A 14,698-nucleotide genomic window follows, 5' to 3' on the forward strand; every position below is an offset into this window, starting at 1 on the left:
TGACTATTTTCAGATATTTGATGATTGTTTCTTCAAATAAAATGTTTTTGTTCTGGTACACAACTGATTTGCTATGCTTTGATAAAAAAAAAGTTGCGCACTGAAAACTTTTTTTTTGGAAAGATGTTGTTATCTGTTTCTTCTTGATCAAAAACAATCTTCATAATAGTTTTTATTCTTTCTCTTGTGATCTTCAGTTAATCATTCTAAATATACGAAAATGGAAGTATAACAATTGTTTCTGTTTTTAGAATCAATGAAAACAAATTTTTCAATCTTACTCATGGAAAATATCAAAATTAAAATCCGCTTCTAACTCCATTTGATGAGGTCAAAAAATGGCTATGCTTTTTGAATCATGTCCAAAACAGTTAATCAGCTTGAGCAGAACGCAAATTTTTTCATTTCACAAGTAGAACTAACTTTTGAAACGTTCAGGGGTGAGAAATGGATAATCGCATATCCGATATATCGAAATATCTGTCGACAAGCTTTTAAGTATCGCGATAATCTATTTAGCATTTGGAAACAACTTTTTTCCCTTGAGTAAAAATGGACCACTATGCTAACTTTATTCATGAAGCGAAAGACAAAAAAGATACGTTTCTTGTCTTTATTTTCTTCGCTCGATAGCCCCTCAACCATTGCGCCTTGTGTCAGTTCAAACATGGCATTAATTTTTCTGTCACTCATTTAAAATTTAGGGTACTAATAATCGCGGTTATCGGATAATCTATCGGGAGGGCTCAATGTATCGCGATAATCTATCGGAACCAAAATATCTATCGTCGATACGATACTTCACACCCCTGAACCAATTAAAGTGCGGTCTTTTCGAAAATAGGTTGTTCTCGAGCAAAGAACACTTCTTTTATTTGAATTGAGACAATAATTGCTCCAAAATTTTTGTTATTTGACGATAAGTTCTTATTTGAATAATGCAAACGTTGGGGAATTTTTCAAGAAACTTATAACTTCATTTTCTCAGCTAATAAAATCTTGGTCATATTGGCCAAAAGTTACTTGAATTATTTAGGGTTTTGCCGAGGTACGAGCGGTCTTTTTAGGTTAACATTAACTGTTCTGTAGAACTGTGGACGAGAACTGCTCAATCAATTTATTCGCAAATGAAAAAATATATTTGAAATTACGCTCAAAAACCTTTCCGATTTTTGACCAATCAAAACTTGCAATCAAACTATATATTCTAGCTGCTTAAAAATTAATATTTTGTCACTCAGAAACAATAAATTGCTCAGGTAAAGTGAGGCAAAAAAAATTAAAAGTGTTTTCTCTGTGACATGACTTGAAAAATTTCCTTTGTCTTGAAAACTGAAAACTCTTCCGATTGTTAGTTTTGTAGCAAAAATTGTTCATTTTTTTTTTTAAATTTAGGGTTTTTGCGAGCTTATTGGTACGAACAATCACAAATGGCGAGCTTCCCTTCAAAAATATTTGGCAATTCTTTCACGAAGATAGTCCATCTACTCAAGAAAAACTGCATGATATTTTTGAAACATTTTTTGAAAACGACCTAATTTCTATATACCTACTTGCAAACTGTTTGGAACCTCGTTTCTGTTCTTCAGCTTCTAGCTTATAAAAAAGAAATATAACGAGTTCCTTTACAAAATATTTAAAGTTACCAATCATGATCTTTCAACTAAAGCCCTTCTTCCATATGTAAACTTCTAGCCTGACCACTTCCCGACTGACTGGAATAAAGTTGATCTCAAAATAATCTCGCAAAACAGTGTTTCTACAGATCTCTAGAGGCAAAGGACATTAGGAGTAGGGCTAGGTGTTAATAGTCAACAAAGGATTACTACAAACCTATCCGGCCAAAAACAAGTAACGTGAACAGAAACTATTCTGTGAGTTGAGCACCCTGCTTACAAACCTACACCCAAGAACTCTTTTTATTTGTATTCCCCCGTTTAGTTTAAAAAGTTACCCTACCTCAATGAAGAATTTTTTTATTGCATATATACGGAAACAGCAGTCTTCAAAGCGAATTTTATTTCATCCTAAAGTTTTCTATGAATATAATTTTTTTTCTAAGATAAAGAACAAAAAATACAGAGATAAAAATCGCCACGAACAATCTAGGCCGCTTGTTTTTGGTTGTTAAAAGTTGAAACATGCGATTGCGTCCTCTAAAACTTCTCATTTTAATTCTCTATATTTTTTATTTTTGGAAACTTGCGAATTTTGAAAATTACTTCACGGAATATAAAAATAAAGCCTAACACGTTTCCGGGGAAAATAAAAAAGCACATCGACCAATAAGAATTCCTTTTTAATCTCAAAAAATTGCACTGTAGATTTTGCTGTTGATAATAAAGGCAAGTCACTTAAGCAAAGTAAATAAATAACTCAGAAAGGTTTACAATAAAGAACTTTCGGGCTGCTTTTGGTTATAAACAGAAAATTCTCTGTTAATCAACAATTCTCTACAACCAGTCAAGACATATGAAGCACGAAGTTCGATCAGATAGGTGATTTCTTCTCGGGCAAATTAAGAATGAACTTTTCCTGTTCGATTTATGTGTTTCCTTTAGGGCGAGACTTTACTGGCTGACCCAGACGGCAGCCACCAGGTATTTTGAGAACCACTTGAGATTTATGGGGTGAACTTTTTATTGGTTTCTGTATCTTGATATTTTGAGAAAGCCTTCCTTCGTTTTCAAATAATCCTATTCACTATTTTATAGTTTTACCAACTATATTCTAAAGAGATCGGACTTAACACTCCGATATTGTTTTACTCATATTATTCTTGCTTTGGTTGTTTTCGTGCATTTACCCGCAATAAACTTGTTTGGCACTATATACAGCGATTGGGCTTCGCTTGTACCAACTCTTAGAGCTCTAACAGTTTGAAAAGTTAAACAGTGTGAGTTACCTGTAAACTTAGCAGATAGGTTGCTTACTTATATCCCGATAAGAAACAATCCAATTTACCTGGCCGACAACTTTTTTCTTTAAAAAAATCTGTTTCAAGATTGAAATGAATTAAAACACCTGATTATAGTTAATTTTAACAAACAACTCAAGACGGGTCTGCAATTAATTATATGGACTTCTGCGAGTTTCCTTCAGACTAGTTCTTTGTCATCAGGGAGGCCAATATTGCGTATCCTACATCATAAAGCAATCCAATATGTCCCCAATAAATTCATAAATTTCTCTTGTCGACGTTTGCACTCAACCACCCGGAAATTAACAGTCTGTATCGTAAACAACTCACTTGTTATTGTTGATGACTTTGCCGCAACGCAGGAAATTGAAAATCCCAATTATATATACCATGTTCACAAAATCTGACTGCATCACATTTTATCTTCCAAACCCCCTATTTATTAAAACTTTTGATTGGGTAATTTAAAGAAAATTTAATCAAAAATTGCACCAAGAAACGCAAGATCAATTTTGTTACATATCTGTTAAAATTTAAACTGGATTTCACCTTCGCTTTTGAAAACTGGACTCACTTTAAGCTATTAAACATTTGTTGATAAAAAAGTGTTATATAGTTTTCAGTTTTGATATTGGTTCTATTCAGGATGGATTCTAAAAGTGGCCGCGTTGTTACTTTTCTTCTCATTGCTATATTTATCTCGACCTCGCTCAATTTTGCGATTTTATTTTACCAAACTTTTACTTTGGAACAAAGCGACAACAACCAGATCATCAAACGGCAGGTATTTTTTCTTTCTGATTAAACATATCGGAGTTTATCAACTGGCTTATCAAAAATTAATAGCTACAACAATACCCGGTTGCGCGCAGTACGGCTGCGCCAGATAGATTTCGCAGTCCGGCCGAGGTTTTTTCAGTCGCGCAAAGTCACACACTGAACCGCTACGGCCGCGCCGCAACTTAAATGTAGTTACAAATGAAAACAAGAATAGCCGGTTACTGTGCAAAAAGCCCAGAATGTTCCGACCATAGTCTCTAAAAAACAAGCGCAAAAAAAAACAATTTTTTTTTTCAAATTAATGTCGTTATTTCTGGGTGGTGTGATAAAAAGATCTGAACAAAAAATTAGGCACGTTCGAAAGGCACAGTATAAAAGGCAAATCGGAAAACAATTTTCTGACAAAAAATGACAAGAACAAAAAAAAACAACAGTGTCGTGAAGTTCAAAAAAATTTTTTACGGTTTTTTTTTACAGATTTTTTTAATTTTGGAAATTTTGATTCCAAAGAACTCCAGCAACTAATTTTACTCCAGTAAAACTATAAATAAGCATAAATAACTAAGCCGAAGTTAACGGCTTAAATTAAGTATGAACAAGCCTGCTTATATGCTTGCTCGCTATACTCGCTGCAAATTAGAAAAAATTCATACCGGTTTTTCTCAACACATGAAAACTTTTTAAAATTCGAATCACGACTGAAAGAATTTATTTATGATACATCACTCATCCCAATGATTATTTGTGAAACCTGATTTGTGGTTAAAAAAACCCACCCAGATATAAATTTCCTCTCCGTTTTCAATGGCCGGAATAAAATAAATAATCATATTAATGATAAACATAAAAATCATTTTAATCATGAAAATAATCATGTAAAAATAAAAAATGAAAAACAATCATAACAATGATTATAATAATCATGAAAACAATAAAAAAAAAATCAAACGATCATAATTACCATAATCATAATAGCCATAATTATTATAATGATAATCATAATCAACATTATAAAAAAATCATAATAAAATGTTTGCTACATAGATTCTGTTCAGTGTAATACTCAGTACATTTACAACCAAATGAAATCTCAATCGCCGTGGAATAAAGCAGCCCGATTTAGCTGCGTCTGATCCTGTAATGACTTACGTTGTTTTTACTATCAAATAGTTAACAATGAACTGATTTTTGAAAAAAAAAAATTTGGTGCAAAAGTTCTTGCGGTAAGAAAATATAATTTTGCAATGTTTCTGCAAATATGATGTGTAAGTTCAATGTTTTTATTGCAAGTTTAACAAGAGAATCAACACAACCTTGGATCTGAATTTTTCAGAATTGTAAAGTATGGTTCGGTGCAAAGCACTTGGATTTGTGCAATGCGTGTTCGTTTAATCTGGTCAAATTTTACCACGAACTCAACGAAAAACACAAATTTTATATTTTTATTATAATAAGCAGCATTTTATTGTATTTTTAATATAATTTATTATTACATTTTTATTATAATTTAGTAGCGACTTATTTGTTTTATACCGCACAAAGTCAGTTTGAGTTTTATCGGACGCGCAATGTTGCGACTTATCTATTTTGGCTCGTCAAGGTTGCGACTTTCCCATTTTGAGTTGCGACGGTTGCAACCTATTCATTTTGAGTCGGGTGTTGCGACTGAAAAGGTTTAGTTCAGATTTGGTAACCCATTACCAATTTATTGCAGTTAAAATGATGGTATTTAGGACTTCGAAACTGCAATAATTCATTGCAAACTTCTATGATTGTTTTTGTTATTTATTGTATCTCAAACAAATTGATTGTAGGAGATTATTTTTTCACTACCCCTGGCATAAGCCAAACTTTTAAACAGATTTAGTGAGAAGATGCTGATTCCTTTATAATGGAAGTTTACGGCGAATCCGAAAAGGTATTTAAGAAAATTAGCAATGCAAATTTAAGGCAAGCACTCACCAAGCCTAAAAAAAAAACATTTTGCTTTGAAATATGCAAAAGTATAATTCTGCAGAATACGTTCTCGCGTTGAGTTCTCAATAAAAATCAGTGATGAAAAATTGCAAATCTACCGTAGTTTGAATAACATTTCCATGGATGATTCCGTGTTATTTCATAGATCAATGAATTAGCGATTATATATCTATCATTGAACATGATTTAATAACAGCAATAACTTTTGGATGATTTAGTGCCGAAAAATGAACAAGATTGCTTGTATCAGGGTCATGTTTTGAAAGTTCCGACTGCCTTTTAAAGTTTATGGAACAGTAATAACAAAAAAATTAAATGTAATAAAATAAAATGAAAAAAAAAACATTTCTAAAACTTGAAATTTTTTGTTCAAATCATCTGCCCACACGCCATATAAAGTACAAAAGGATAGATTTCGCTCTTTTTAACAAATCAATTATGGCAAATCAGCTTCCTTCAAACAATTTGGAACGATTTCTAAGACGGATTAAATCTCCGCTTACGCGTTAATAGCTCGAAATATATCGCGCGTTAATTGTCCGATACTGTTCAAAATGGCAATCTTTCAACCCCCATAACTTTCCCAAAAAAAAAAACGATCACAGGTGAAATATTTTATCAAATTGAAGCTCAAAACAGTAATACTTTTTGAATGATATACGAAATTCCGTCGAAACTGGCTTGCTAAAAAGTCGAAAATTGTCTGAAGAAAAAAAAACCCACCCGAGCGCAAAGTCGGAACAATATAACTTAGCGCTAAGCTAGAAAAGAAAAGTAGTTAATTCATCGATGAAATTCATCACTTTTTCACCATTAATTTGCCGTTACTAATTCGATCAAAATCAGTGCTAATTGAATAATTTATAGAACATAATAAAATGTCATTTCTTTTTCGTTTTTTTTTTGTGTAACGAAAGTAACGGAATATTTGTGCTCGGGTTGGGTTTTTCTTCTTCAGACAAATTTCGACTTTTTAACTACCATTTTTGACGGATTTTCTTCGTATCATTGGAAAGGTATTGTTTTCCTGAGCTTAAATTTGAAAAGATGTTTCACCTGTTATCATTTTTCGCAAAGTTATGGGTGTTTACAGATCACCATTTTGGCCAATTTGAGACAATTAACGCGCGATATACTTCGCGCTATTAAAGGGTAAGCGGAGATTTAATCCGTCTCAGAAATCGTTTCAAATTTTTTAAAGGAAGCTGATTTGCCATAATTGATTTGTTAAAAAGAGCGAAATCTATCCTTTTGTACTTTATATGACGTGTGGGGTGATGATATCTACAAAACAAATCTCAATCTTAAAAATTTTTTCGTTTCTTTTTTTTCTATTACATTTAATTTTTGTAATGTTATTACTGCTCCATAGATCTTAAATGGCAGTCCCAACATTCGGGGCTTCGCTCTGATACGAACAGTCTTGTTTTTCCGACTTTCGATACGAAAGTAACGGAATATTTGGGCTCGGGGTGGGTTTTTTCAGACAAATTTCGACTTTTTGACACGCGTTAACAGCTCGAAATATATCGCGCGTTAATTGTCCGATACTGTTCAAAATGGCAATCTTTCAACCCCCATAATTTTACCAAAAAAATGATCAGAGGTGAAATATTTTATCAAATTGAAGCTCAAAACAGCAATACTTTTTGGATGATATAAAAAATTCCGTCGAAACTGGCTAGTTAAAAAGTCGAAATTTGTCTTAAGAAATAAAAACCCACCCCGAGCACAAAGTCGGAACAATATAACTTAGTGCTAAGCTAAAAAAGGAAAGTAGTTAATTCATCGACGAAATTCATTGCTTTTTCACCATTATTTTGCCGTTATAATTCGATCGAAATCAGTGTTAATTGAATAATTTATAGAACGTAATAAAATGTCTTTTTTTTTTTTGTGTAACGAAAGTAACGCAATATTTGTGCTCGGGATGGGTTTTTTTTCTTCAGACAAATTTCGACTTTTTAACTACCATTTTTGACGGATTTTTTCTTCGTATCATTGGAAAGGTATTGTTTTCCTGAGCTTAAATTTGAAAAGATGTTTCACCTGTTATCATTTTTCGCAAAGTTATGAGGGTTTAAAGATCACCATTTTGGCCAATTTGAGACAATTAACGCGCGATATACTTCGCGCTATTAAAGCGTAAGCGGAGATTTAATCCGTCTCAGAAATCGTTTCAAATTTTTTAAAGGAAGCTGATTTGCCATAATTGATTTGTTAAAAAGAGCGAAATCTATCCTTTTGTACTTTATATGACGTGTGGGGGGATGATTTCTACAAAAAAAAATATTACTTTTAAAAATTTTTTCTTTTCATTTTTTTTCTATTACATTTAATTTTTGTAAGGTTATTACTGCTCCATAGACCTTAAATGGCAGTCCCAACATTCGGGGCTTCGCTCTGATACGAGCAGTCTTGTTTTTCCGACTTTCGATACAAAAGTAACGGAGTATTTGGGCTCGGGGTGGGTTTTTTCAGACAAATTTCGACTTTTTAACTGCTATTTTGACGGAATTTTTAAAAAAAATTTTTGAAAAGTATTGTTGCTCTGAGCTTAAATTTGAAAAAATATTTTATCTGTGATCTTTTTTCGTAAAATTATGGGGGTTTAAAGGTTACCGTTTTGGTCATTTTGGGAAAATTAACGCGCGAGATATAGTGATTTGCCATAATTGGTTTGTTAAAAAGAGCGAAATCTAGCCTTTTGTACTTTATATGGCGGGTGGGGAGATGATTTTCACAAAAAAATTCAAATTAAAAAAAAAATTCATTTTATTTTATTATATTTAATTAATTTATGTTATTACTGCTCCATAAACCTTAAAAGGCAGTCGGTTTATGGAGCAGTACTAATACGAGCAGTCTTGTTATGATTAAATTTTGTTTTTCATTTTTTCGGAGCGATTTTGGATTTTTGAATTTAAATTGGAGCTGGTGCAGGGAATAAACGAGGAGGGATAACTTTTCCACCCGTTCACATTTCACTCTCCACATAACGGGGGCATTCTATTTACCACCTCAAGTTTCGTTATCAACCACCAATAAGCACGGGGGGTTGGGGGGGTTGTAAATGGATGAGGGTTTTGAAGGACGGCTAGAAATGAGGCGGAGGTAAGCGGAGGGGGAAATCATTTCAGTACTCTAACTCGCTAATCCATTGCCGGCTCATCGCTAAACCATTGCTTACTCGTCGCTAAACCATTGCTTACTCATCGCTAAATCAAGGCTGAGAATCAATGCTAAATCACCCTTTATTCATAGATAATTCATCGGTAAAATTTCCAGCTGTGAATCAGTGCTCTGAAATCTCCAGCTCTGAAAATCTTGGATTTTTCAGCTTTAAATCAGTGCTAATTCAGCACTGAATTTTGTTATAAGCACAAACTTTTCGAGCTCATTTCGCGATGGTAATTACTGCGTCGAGACAAATGGGCCAAAGACAATTCAGCCGATTTGAAATTCAGACAATTCAGCCAAAAGTATGCAGACAATTCAGCCAGAGGCAATTCAAGCAATAATAGTGACCGCAGCAGTCGCGCCAACGTGTTGCGAGCTTGCCAACAGAGGGTAGGGCTCTATACGAAATTTAGAGCCGGTTACCGCCGCCAAGCGGCGACGCGCGCGTAGAGCGCCCACTGGCGGCCTCAAACCGAGAAATATCTCCAATTCCAATTTTTTTCTTTCGAATCTCGCGTTTTGTAAAACTGGCTGAATTGTCTGTATACTTTTGGCTGAATTGTCTGAATTTCAAGTTGGCTGAATTGTCTTTGGCCGAATTGTCTGTGCGCATGTAATTACCGCTTTTATCGCAGTTTCACAAAGGGGATTCAAAGCTAGTTCACAGAAACAAAACTTCTCAAAAATAAAGCTGCCTAAAAACTATATTGAAAGGGTAAAAATAGATCCGTCTGTAAAAAACTTTTATCCTCATTTTTTAAAATCCTTTTAATTTAAAATATTCAGTGAAAAATTTTGATCAGTAAGACGCCATTCACATCGTAGAAAGTTCACTCGCAAAGAAAAATCGATTGCAAATTCATGACGAAAGTTTTTGATAAAATCATGACAATATGAAAGAATACATTCCGGATTGCTTCGAGATAAACTGATGGCTGCATCATCTGCATTTTAAAGTGTCTGACGTTTATAAACGTTTGGAAAACTTTTTTGAAAAAAAAAATAAAGGTCAAAACTTTCAGTTTTGTTTGTAAAACTCACTTTACCTTGAAAATTGTTTACAATCAAGCAGTGTTTGGAGTAGTTGGCGGCTTCAGAATTGTTATCACAAACAAATGATTGCGGGAGAAATATCTCATCAAATTATCGGCTATATCAGAGTTAGTTTCCAAATTTTGAATTTTTTTAAATTACAGTCAAAAACTGTTATTTAGAGTGTTAACATTTGTCAGAGTGTTGAAAATTCTGGAAATTACTTAATGTTGAAATTGAAATTGAGCACAAATTTTTAGTGAAAGTCCAACATAATAATTATTTCAAAAACAAGCTGACAGGGAGTCAAGAAATGATTTTATTTTCTTATAAATCGTTATTCCCATTCTAAAAACAAATTCTAAATCATGTCTACGTGTCGAGAAATGTGTTCTGCTTTTTTTTAAGTTTTATTTTCGAATTCACTACAACTGATTCTTGAGAATCATAGAATCATCTAAAAAGTCAAACCCTGCACCTATTTTTGAAAATAGCAAAAATTTCATAAAAACCAAAAGCTTTTTATATTTGGTTTCAAATTTTTGTTTATTTGGAAAGTTAGTGCTAGTTGGGATAATAAGCGCCTGTTTTGTTTGCTTTTTTTTCTTTTAATATCCAGTATTTAGTCTGAGGCAGGCTAGTTGGCTCAAATGCAGAATTGTCGTTCTATACTTAACATTGTGAGTGAAAAAAGATTTTTAAAAGTTCTTTTTTCAATTTTTGAAACTTTTGAAAGTTTTGGTTTAAAAAATATCACTCACCGTGAAAATTGTTTGTCATTATGAGGCCAAACTGAGCACTTCGTCAATTGTAAACGGTTTCCGAAACAGGCCAAATTTAGGTTTGTCAGGGAATCCTGAAGTTTGCTATTTTTCCTTGATCTTCTTTGCTGTTTTGGATTCCACGGAAAATTAGCTAGAACACTGTATTGCTCAAAATCGCTCCAAAAACAGGCATTTTTACGGAATCCGCAACAAAAAATGTGGAATCTGCATCAAATATTGCCCAAAAAGTTCGTGGAATCCATACTAAATAAAAATATATGTGTTTAGTAAACCTAAACTGTCGTGGAATCCGCAACTGTAAATGCAATCAGCAAATTTTGAGCGAATTCCGCATAAATTTGCGGAATCTACTTACATCTGCGGAATCCAGAACAACTACCTATATTCGCTCGTTTCCGAACCCGCAAAAAAACTATTGTGCCGACAAAACTTACCTTACAGTTTTTTGTACGCGGAACCAGCGGAAGTTTTGTGAGTGCAATCTACTTACATTTTGGAACATGTTTAAAGATTTTTCTCTCTAATTCAAAAACGTACAGACACAAAATTGTGCGCCTATCTAGTGCACAGTTTGGCTTTTGTGCGCCTATCCAGTGCACAGTTTGGCGCACAGACACAAATTGGTGCACCTATCCAGTGCACAGTAATGATAATCAAGCAATGCTTGGAGTAGTTGGCGGCTTCAGAATTGTTTTCATAAAAAAACGGCGGCGGGAGAATTATCGTATAAAAACTTTGTTTATGTAATTTTTATTTTCAAATTTTGGGAAAATTTTTTTAAAAGTGCAGTCAAAACTGCTATTTAAAAATGTTAAAAATTGTCACTGTCGAAATTATTGAGTGATGAAATTTACATTGCGCACAATTTCTTGGTGAAAGCCAAATCTGAAACTAAAAAAACCGTTATTAATTTTTTTGACTTTTTCTCTGATTAAAAGATTGGTGACTCATTTTTAGCAAATCCCTTCTTGGGGAACCAAATTGGGGCGAATTTGAGATTTTTTCAAAAAATTCGAATTTTTCACATCAAAGAAACAAAAGAACTGAACAAAATGTTAAGAACTGTGTTAAGAACTTCATCCTCAGTTTTTTTAACTTCAATTTAATTTTAAAATTTTCCGTGAAAAGTTTTAGATCAGCGAAACGCCATTCACATCGTAGAAAGTTCACTCGCAAAGAAAAATCGATTGCAAATTCATGACGAAAGTTTTTGACAAAATCATGACAATTTGAAAGAAAACACGTCGGAGTGCTTCTAGACAAACTGATGACCGCATCATCTGCTTTTTAAAGTGTCTGAAGTTTATAAACGTTTGCAAACTTTCTTTGAAAAAATGAAAATAACTAGTAATAAAAAACTAGTATTTAATCACAAAATTGACCAAAATAATGGATGAAAAATTTCATATTCGGGAATAGTTTTTTTGAGGTTTTTTGAGTGCTCTGAAATGAAAACTTAAGAACAAAAAAGATATTTTACTGTTAGGCACATTTTCTTATCTTTATTCTGAAATTTCATCAAAGTGACTTGAATGAAATTCAGGTTGTGCCTCGAAACAAACATTCGTGTTTACTCTGATTTGTTGTTAGTTTCGACAGAAAATTACTGGCAGAAAAACATGATTACAACTGCTAATGATTCAAACGGCTAGTGTTGCATTTGATTAATGTTTCAGAACACAAACCTGGCTCGCGTTTGCCACAAATCAAAACAACTAAGTTGAAAATGTCAAATGTCATTTTTGGAGACCAAGAACCTCGTACCAAATGTATTAAAAGTAAGGAAAAGAATTAGACTTTGGAAAGTAAGCCTTGTTTAGAACCAAATCAGCATTCTTCTCCTTTTAAGAAACCGTTTAAGGAGAGAAGAAGAGGGGTGGGGAGTTGACTTCTTCTGTTTTAGATCAGTTTCAGTCCAAATTAAAAAGCAGAGTGGAAGATTTTAATTATGTTGTAATGGGAAATGGGGAGTGTTAACTTGGTCCGTACATACTATCCCTCCTGACAAACAAAGTGAAATATGGCCGGATTGTAAGGCGCTTTGAAAATTGATTAAACTAGATTTTTCCCGGCGACAGAAAAACTACAACATTGTGCTAGGTTGAAGGATAACCCTGATGACGCGCTGCTGAATTGTCATCCGCTTTACTTCAGACTAAAAAGTGTTCAGTTTCTCTTCGATTTTTCAATAATATATAAAAACTTCAATTACAGCCTATCCAAAACAAACAAGACTGCTCGTATCAGGGCGAAGCCCTGAATGTTCCGACCGCCTTTTAAGGTTTTATGGAGCAGTAATAACATTAAAGAATTAAATGTAATTAAATGATATGAAATTTTTTTTCTAAAATTTGAAATTTTTTTTGAAATCATCCCCCCACACGCCATTTAAAGTGCAAAAAGATAGATTTAGCTCCTTGTAACAAATCAATTATGGCAAATAAGCTTCTTTCAACCAATTTGGAACGATTTTAAGACGGATTAACTCTCCGCTTACGCGTTAAAAGCGCGAAATTATCGCGCGTTAATTGTCCCAAACTGGCCAAAATGGCTATCTTTAAACCCCCATAACTTTACCAAAAATGATCACAGGTAAAATATCTTTTCAAATTTAAGCTCAAGACAACAATACCTTTCGAATGATAGAAAAAAATTCCGTCAAAAATGGCTAGTTAAAAAGTCGAAATTTGTCTGAAGAAAAAAAAAACCCACCCCGAGCACAAATATTCCGTTACTTTCGTATCGAAAGTCGGAACAATAAAATTGATCAAAATATAATTTGAATAAAATTGATGGTTTACTTTGATTGCTCAGATTGACTCTTTGGAACGATCAAAACCCAATGTACCAGTTTTTTCAAAGTGTATGACTATCGTTTTGGGTAAAAATTATTGTTAGTACGATAATTGATTTTTTGGTAAAACCAATAGCTTAGACTTTATTATTTGACTTTAAATTGAGCCGTTTTCTATGTAGGGATCCGCGATTATTTATGTACATATATACATAGAAAAATAGATTTATAGATCGGTAGACAGGGGTTGATTGAGGGGGAGATGGATGCACCCCTTCATTCCTCAGGGAATCGACCATTTCATCAACTAAAATATACAATCTGTATATCGACTATAAATCTATTTAGAAGAATATATATTCTAGAACTCAGAAAACAAATTCATTGAAAATGTGAGCTCCGTACAGATCCGTAACAGTAGCGAATTTATAGGGAATGGTTCTTACTTTTTCAGGGTTTTGTACGGTTCACCGATAACTTGCCTTAAAAAGGCATTTCGAAACAAAAGACAACTCGGCATTATTGAAGGATAGCACCAATTTGCAAGTTTTGAAAAACAATTTGAAACTTCAAAATTTTGGTTGCAATTCCCCAGTTCTAAGTTTTGTTTTAGATTTTACATTCTATTGGCAAGCTCACAATAAATTGGCGCGCCTGCGACGGTGACACTACTGCGAGTTGCATTTTAATGCCAGTTGTTCATTGTTGCAAGTTGTCTTTGGTGCGCAAGTAGAAACGAATACTATGTAAAATTCAGGCCCTTACAGTCGTGAGCGAACCACTTTGAAAGATTTAACAGTGTCGAGAAAAACCGGTTAAAAACTTGTGGTTTTTCGTCTTAATTTGAGCGAATCAAGCGATAGACCAGGCATACCTTAGCTTATTTTAATGGCTCAAAAGCTTACAACAGCTTAATTTAAAATGTAAGAATTTAGTTTTGATGGAGTGACGTCAGTTTTTTTGAGAATTTTAGAGTTTTTTAAGTCTGATCTAAACATGCTGCGCTATTTGCACAGTAACTGGCAATTATGTTTTTTTGTAACTTTTTAAAAAGTGAAAAAGATTTGTGGAAAAATTGCAAAAAAACTTAAGTCCAAAACCCATCTCAATTTTTTTTCTGTTTTGCAGAACGATTTTTGAAAATAAAAAATTAGGAAGTTAACCAAATTTAAATGAAAACAAAAAGGACTACTTAGACTTAATAGGACAGCATGTGTGCGAGTTGTCTTG

The 14,698-nt window shown here is 33.4% G+C and overlaps 1 protein-coding gene across 1 annotated transcript in view; it reads left to right on the forward strand.

The window, feature by feature from the left end:
- Positions 1–2,349: 2,349 nt before the first annotated feature.
- The window catches only part of LOC134848352 (xylosyl- and glucuronyltransferase LARGE2s-like), a 72,817-nt gene continuing 60,468 nt past the window's right edge, over positions 2,350–14,698 (forward strand). The window contains exon 1 of the mRNA XM_063865760.1: positions 2,350–3,704. Within this exon, the coding sequence (XP_063721830.1) occupies positions 3,567–3,704 (138 nt within the window). The 5' untranslated portion in view covers positions 2,350–3,566. The remainder of the gene's footprint in view (positions 3,705–14,698) is intronic.

Source organism: Symsagittifera roscoffensis, chromosome 1 (assembly GCF_963678635.1).
Source record: "Symsagittifera roscoffensis chromosome 1, txSymRosc1.1, whole genome shotgun sequence".
NCBI lineage: Eukaryota > Metazoa > Xenacoelomorpha > Acoela > Convolutidae > Symsagittifera > Symsagittifera roscoffensis.